This window comes from Stegastes partitus, unplaced genomic scaffold (genome assembly GCF_000690725.1).
Source record: "Stegastes partitus isolate 25-593 unplaced genomic scaffold, Stegastes_partitus-1.0.2 Scaffold1584, whole genome shotgun sequence".
Lineage (NCBI taxonomy): Eukaryota > Metazoa > Chordata > Actinopteri > Pomacentridae > Stegastes > Stegastes partitus.
The window spans coordinates 121,818-128,351 of NW_007579315.1; the positions used below are offsets into that span (position 1 = coordinate 121,818).

Consider the following 6,534-nt stretch of genomic DNA (forward strand, 5'->3'; position numbering starts at 1 on the left):
TCGCCCCTCCCTCCTCCCTCCGTCCTGCGTCCTGGATCTCTTCAGTTCTGCAGCTTCTCCTTCGCGGCGGCTTCTCGGTTTTGCGCAGCGGCACAAGGCGCACAGAGAGCGGCTCGGCGCTGCGGCTGCGGCTCCTTCAGCTCCGTCCTGCTTCGGTTCCACAATGATTTGGACAAACTGCCGGTTTTCGCCGCCGCGCCGCCGCGCAGATCCGTGTGAAGCCGCCTCCTGCTCCTCCTCCTCCCGCTGCGGGCTGCTGCGATCGGCGCTGAAAACCTACACCGAGAGGATACGGATGTTGACCAAGACAACATAGTCTATTAATATTTCAGAGATCCTGTAAAGCGATATCAGTATTAAAGGCAGGAGGCGGTGGGCGGCCGGAGAGCTGCGCACCGACAGGACGCTCGTTTTCAGCTCCGAACTCCGCTCAGGTACGATTAAGCTCATTTCCTCACAGACAGGCTGATTTAGGTTCTGGTGTCGGTTCGTGTCAGTGTGTAGAATCTTTATGTGCTGAAACGGAGGGAAGCTGCTGCTGTGCGCAGAGCGGCGGCGCAGACTTGATGTATGCGGTAAAAAGGAGCAGATGCAGCAGAGCCGCTGCATGTTTTTGTGCTGCTGCAGCTCTGAGTCTCTGCAGAGGCTCCGAGCCGCTCTCACTGAGGATGTGTTTGATTCTCTGCAGGTGATGAAGCTGAAGGTGATGAAGATGATGCTGAAGGAGCAGGAGGCTCTGCTCAGCTCTTAGGAGCTTCTCCTCTCCAGCTGCACCTCCTCCACCCTCCACCCAGCAGGCAGGATGACCGTGGTGTCCACGGAGAACATGGACGAGACTTCCACCCTGCCGGGTCACCCGCAGGACCCGTATCCGCCCGACGACGACCACGACGACCACGACTGCTGCGAGCGCGTCGTCATCAACATCTCGGGGCTGCGCTTTGAGACGCAGCTGAAGACGCTGGCTCAGTTCCCCGAGACGCTGCTCGGGAACCCCAAGAAGAGGATGCGCTACTTCGACCCTTTACGAAATGAGTACTTCTTCGACCGGAACCGTCCCAGTTTTGACGCCATCTTGTACTATTACCAGTCGGGGGGTCGGCTGCGGAGGCCGGTCAACGTTCCGTTGGACATGTTCTCGGAGGAGATAAAGTTCTACGAGCTGGGCGCCGAGGCCATGGAGAAGTTTCGTGAGGACGAGGGGTTTATCCGGGAGGAGGAGCGACCGCTGCCGGAGAAGGAGTTCCAGCGGCAGATCTGGCTCCTGTTCGAGCATCCGGAGAGTTCTGGTCCGGCCCGGGGGATCGCCATCGTCTCAGTGATGGTTATTCTGATTTCTATTGTCATATTTTGTTTGGAGACTTTACCGGAGCTGAAGGAGGATCCCAGCGACCGGATCCAGACGGTGGGAAACACCACCATACACTACAAACCCAACGTCCTCACAGACCCTTTCTTCGTGGTGGAGACGCTCTGCATCATCTGGTTCTCCTTTGAGCTCATAGTTCGTTTCTTTGCGTGTCCCAGCAAAGCGGCGTTCTTTAAGAACATGATGAACTCCATTGACATTGTGGCTATAATCCCATACTTCATCACGCTGGGCACCGAGCTGGCTGATGACCAGGAAAACGGGGAGGGGAAGGGTGGCGGCGGCGAGCAGGCCACGTCTTTGGCCATTCTCAGGGTGATCCGACTGGTCCGGGTCTTCCGGATCTTTAAACTGTCCCGGCACTCCAAAGGGCTCCAGATTCTGGGCCAAACTCTGAAGGCGAGCATGCGGGAGCTGGGCCTGCTCATCTTCTTCCTCTTCATCGGCGTGATTTTGTTTTCCAGCGCCGTCTACTTCGCCGAGGCCGAGGAGAAGGAGTCGTTCTTCACCAGCATCCCGGACGCGTTCTGGTGGGCCGTGGTTTCCATGACGACAGTGGGTTATGGCGACATGTACCCCGTCACCATCGGCGGAAAGATCGTGGGCTCGCTGTGCGCCATCGCCGGCGTGTTGACCATCGCGTTGCCGGTTCCGGTCATCGTGTCCAACTTCAACTACTTCTACCACCGAGAGACGGAGGGCGAGGAACAGGCCCAGCTGCTCAACGTCAGCAACCAGAACCTGGCGTCGGACACCAACTCGAGCCGGCGCAGCTCGTCGGTGGTCAGCAAGTCGGAGTACATGGAGATCGACGAGGACATGAACAACAGCATCGACAACTTTAGGGAAGCGAACCTCAGAACTGCCAACTGCACGGCGCCGAGCCAGAACTGCGTGAACAAGGCGAAGCTGCTCACCGACGTGTGAGGCGGCGTGAGACGCTCCTGTAAATATGTAGAAATACCTGGATGCTTTACTCCCATGGTGCATTTACTCTCTTCTCTGCATCAGCTCAGACATGTGAAGACATGAAGGAAGCGCAGGTTTGTTTGGCAATAGCACAAAGACGAGCAGGAGCTTTGATGAATTACTACAGTTAGTGACTTGTACCCTCGAATTATCTCAAAATTTAAGGATTCACTCGTTCAGAGTTGGTTTCACTGCCTCGGGGTGCAGTCAGTCTGTTTGGGATTTAAACTGCCATTTTTTCAGCCGAAATACTGAGTTAGAAAAAAACATTTGTCTCGAGTCACCGACCTGTTGGAACTGACGAGTTCCCCTTTAACAGCAATAGTACTGCCGCTTTGCACTGAAACCCTTCGAACACGAGCAGTTCAGACACAACACTTGGTCATCTCTGTAGAACATGTTAGAGGATCCAGTTCATGATGCAAGTTTAATGCAATGCAGGTTTATTTTAGCAGCACTTTTCAACAAGAAGATTCGTTGCACTTTACACGTGACAAAGAGGCGCTGAAACCAGCTTAAGGGTCACAAACAGGAAGTACTGATCGTTCACTGAGTCTGTCAAAGATCTCAGAGAATCCATCAGAAATGTCTTTGGATGGAGAAAAATGTGGATCAGAGTTTCCTCAAATGTCTTGTTTTGTCCAAAGATGTTCAGTTTTTATTTTAAATTTACTCAAACCGACGAATCGACGAGCAGAGTAGTTGGTGGTTCATGTAACGGTGGGCAGTGTTCCATCAGCGTTCCACTTTAAAAAGAGTCAAATGCACACAAGTTAAGAGATGACTGGAGGAATGAAAACAGCACTTTCAGACTTGACCTGAGGGATCAGCAGCATAACTGGAGCTACGTTTTTAATTTGTGGGCACAATTTGCTAATTTGCCGATAATTTATCAAACCTGCCAGACTTTGTGCAACAGACTCAACTTTCAGGATAAAAGAACAAACGAAGCCCAACTGAGATTTGAAGAACTTTCTCGCTGAAGAAACACATTCTGAGTGGATTACAGGTGGAGTTCAGGTGTGTTCTTCTGCAGCACATCAGGCAAAGTTTGGAAAACGCGAGACGTTGATCCAAGTTTTTCAGGCACCTTAAAGGACCAGGAGGCTGCCGCTGTGCAGGACGACATGCACTGCTGCTGCTGCAGGCTCCCTGTATGATGCCATGCAACACTCCTTTATAGAAACGCATGTGGAGACTCTCTTCTCTCTTATATCGGCATGCACAAGACGTTACCTCATTTTATTTTTACATTTTTTCTTCGTTGTCCTTCATCTTCTCGTCCTGGATTTTCTCTCATTTGTTTTCACCAAAGTGCACTGGCTACTTCTTCTTCTTCTGTTTCAGTTGTTCAGAGCATTTACGTGTTGAATGTTTAAGGGAACAGGAACACTTCTTTTTCGAAGATCATGGCATGTCAAAATACTAAAGCATTATGGCCTAATTAGCTACATGGTATAGCTACGTATACTCAATGCATGACAGTGTCAGTTTTAAATTGCCTGCAGTGTGGAGGGACTCTGGAGATGAAGGTGATGATGATGATTCTCATTACTGTCGACGGGATGCATGACGGAGCCGAAGGGGACAAATCTGCTAGAATAAAATACAAAAAACAAAATCAAGGAAAAAAAATCTGAAGAGACGAATTGATGATCTCTTTAAAAAAAGACTTTTCAGAAAAACATCCTCCTTTGTTTATTTGAAGCTTTGGTCTTGACGGCGGAGTGCATGAGATCATTCATGTGAGTTGTGACCCGATGTTTTATTTGACTTTTATCCCGTTTCAAGAAGGAAAGCGGTAGAATTGAACAAACGTCATCGATAAATCTAAAGTTAGTTTCTAGTGCCTTGAACCCCGTCTGACGAGAGAAGTGACTAAAGTGCCTCCGTTACAACAGTCGACCAACAGCTGCTCATGTGCAGCTCAGCTCCTGCCATAAAGATGCACATTAGGAACTGAAGACAGGAGAACGTGTTCGGCCACACCATCGATTCCACGTCCATCAGTTTAAGAAACGGTGATGGTGGTGATGACACACGGCTGCAGGTCAAACATGGAGTGTTTGCTTTACGAGTCTTCTCCTGTCGTGTTTCTGCTGCTACGTCCAGCGTTCTCTACAACATTATAATAATAATAATGCCGTTTTAGCAAAACCAACTGTTCTGGTTTCAAGCTGTGCAAACTCTGAAGCGTTCCTCGTAAACAAAGTGAAAGTAAACCGCACAAGTGGTCCTTCAATGAGCTCCTTGTGGTTCTACTCATATCCAGACTCAAAGAAACCGTCTGGGGGTATTTGCTGCAGCTAGCAGCATAGAAATGAGCTCAAAGTGTTCATTTATATTTGCTCTTGGCTTAGCGATGGAAGCTAGCTGCTCAGTAGTCTACTGATATGAAAGTCCAAATGATTGATGTCTAATGGAGTTATCGACGTAGCTTCAGAAAACCACAGTTAGAAGACAAAAATACTACTTTTCCTTTAAATGCAGAGCAGAGATGATAAATCAGGACTCGTTATTTTCCGTTTTTGCAGAATGACGGAAGCTGAGCTCCTACGTGTAGTTTCTGGGACAAAGGAAGTGTTCTTCCAGCGCTGTCGCACCGCAAGATGACTCATTTATAAAAATGTAAAGAAATGCTGGAAATGTTCTCTTGTGTCTTGTTGTTAGCTCGTCTGATTCGACGCTTTAATGCAGCGTGACCTCGGTGACCTCCACTTCAGCACAAAAACACTGAAAACTGATCAGCAAAATCACTGCCGCCTCTCCATACCTGGGACCAAAACCTTGTGCAGGAAGCCACGTGTGATTCTCTGGAAACTGTAAAAACGGAGAAAAACGAGCCTGTAAACGTTCCTGCAGCGTTCAGCTGAATCCAGTGTTTTCACGCTCTTCGTCCGACTCGTCCTCGTGTCACTAAAGTCTGTTGAGGCTCATGAAATGAGCAGAAATGCAGCTCTGTGTGGCTGCGAGGCTCTCTGGATGTTTCTGCAGAGATGCTGATGGATCTGACCTCAGCGTTTCCTCTGCAGAGTCTCAACATCACCACAGGCATTAGTCACTCTGCATCCAGCAAAATGGCTGCTGCTGCTGCTGCTGCTGCTGCTTGCTTTTCCTGTGAGCAGGAGTCTCTGCAGCGTGACTGCATCTCTTCTGTTAGATGATCAGCTGAGTTCAGGGATCGATCCTCACGTTTTTCTTTAAGTTCTTTGTGCAGCGCCACCTGCTGTGTGGACGCAGGCGTCTGCACCGTGTTTCCATGTGAAACAGTTTTATAGGCTGATGAACAGAAGCGTCTCTACGCTGTCTTCTGTTGTCTGTGGCGTCCAGTGTTCATGGATACAGACCAAGTCAGTCGTGTTTCATGTTTAGCCTCTAACCGTGGTTCTGTGGAGGTCTGCAGCACTAAATGAACGTCTGATGGATCTGTCAGACACTTCAGTTTCTGTATGAGGATCAAAACGTCACCATTTGTGTCTAAATTCAGGAAAATGAGGTTTAAATTCTTGCTGATGTGTTAAAATGCATCCAGACTCCAAACGTTTAAATGTTTTGGAGTCAACTTTTTCACTTCAGGGATGTTGATCATTAGAGTTCTGTTCATGTTAAATCAGTCAGAACTTAATCTGAAATCATCTTCAGGATTCAAGCAGCGCCACGTTTCCTCCAGTTCTGACAGTAAAAAGGCTCAAAGATGTCTGAGGGGAGTCACGGGGATGCATCCCGGCCTCGTCACGAGGACGACGCTCTGCAGCTCTTCTGCTGTTTTACTGGTGGAGGATGAAAACATCTGCACACTCGGGTTTCACACTTTGAGCTTGTTGGATCAGAACGTGGCCCCTGCTCCCACTCAGGACCGAGCGGGCGTGTGCAGACGTTGTGGCGGGTCGAAGCAGGAAGAGCAGCTCAGGTGTAATCAATAACTGTGATCGGGTTCCAACAAAACCTGGACATGAAAGCGTCAGCGAGTCTTCAGGTAGTTCAGGTGATAGACTGATGAGCTGGAGCTGAAGTGGTTCTACTGGTACCAGAACACGGTGGAGGCAGCAGAACAAACATCTTTATCTCTACAGACACAAATGAAACAAGTTTTTATTTTGCTCACAACAAATCCAAACCTGGAACATCCAAACTGTCCACACTGTGCTGCTCTCCTCATGCCTGTGTGTGCACCGTCAGCCTGATGGGTCCGGGTC

The 6,534-nt window shown here is 49.3% G+C and overlaps 1 protein-coding gene across 1 annotated transcript; it reads left to right on the top strand.

Moving 5' to 3' along the window:
- The first annotated feature begins 802 nt into the window (after positions 1-802).
- LOC103371428 (potassium voltage-gated channel subfamily A member 1-like) lies at positions 803-2,296 on the top strand. The gene has a single exon (XM_008300753.1). The coding sequence runs from the start codon at positions 803-805 to the stop codon at positions 2,294-2,296; it is 1,494 nt and encodes a 497-aa protein (XP_008298975.1).
- Positions 2,297-6,534: the final 4,238 nt, after the last annotated feature.

Coding starts and splice junctions, on each gene's coding strand:
- LOC103371428 (XM_008300753.1), top strand. CDS start 803: ATGACCGTGGTGTCCACGGAGAACATGGACGAGACTTCCACCCTGCCG.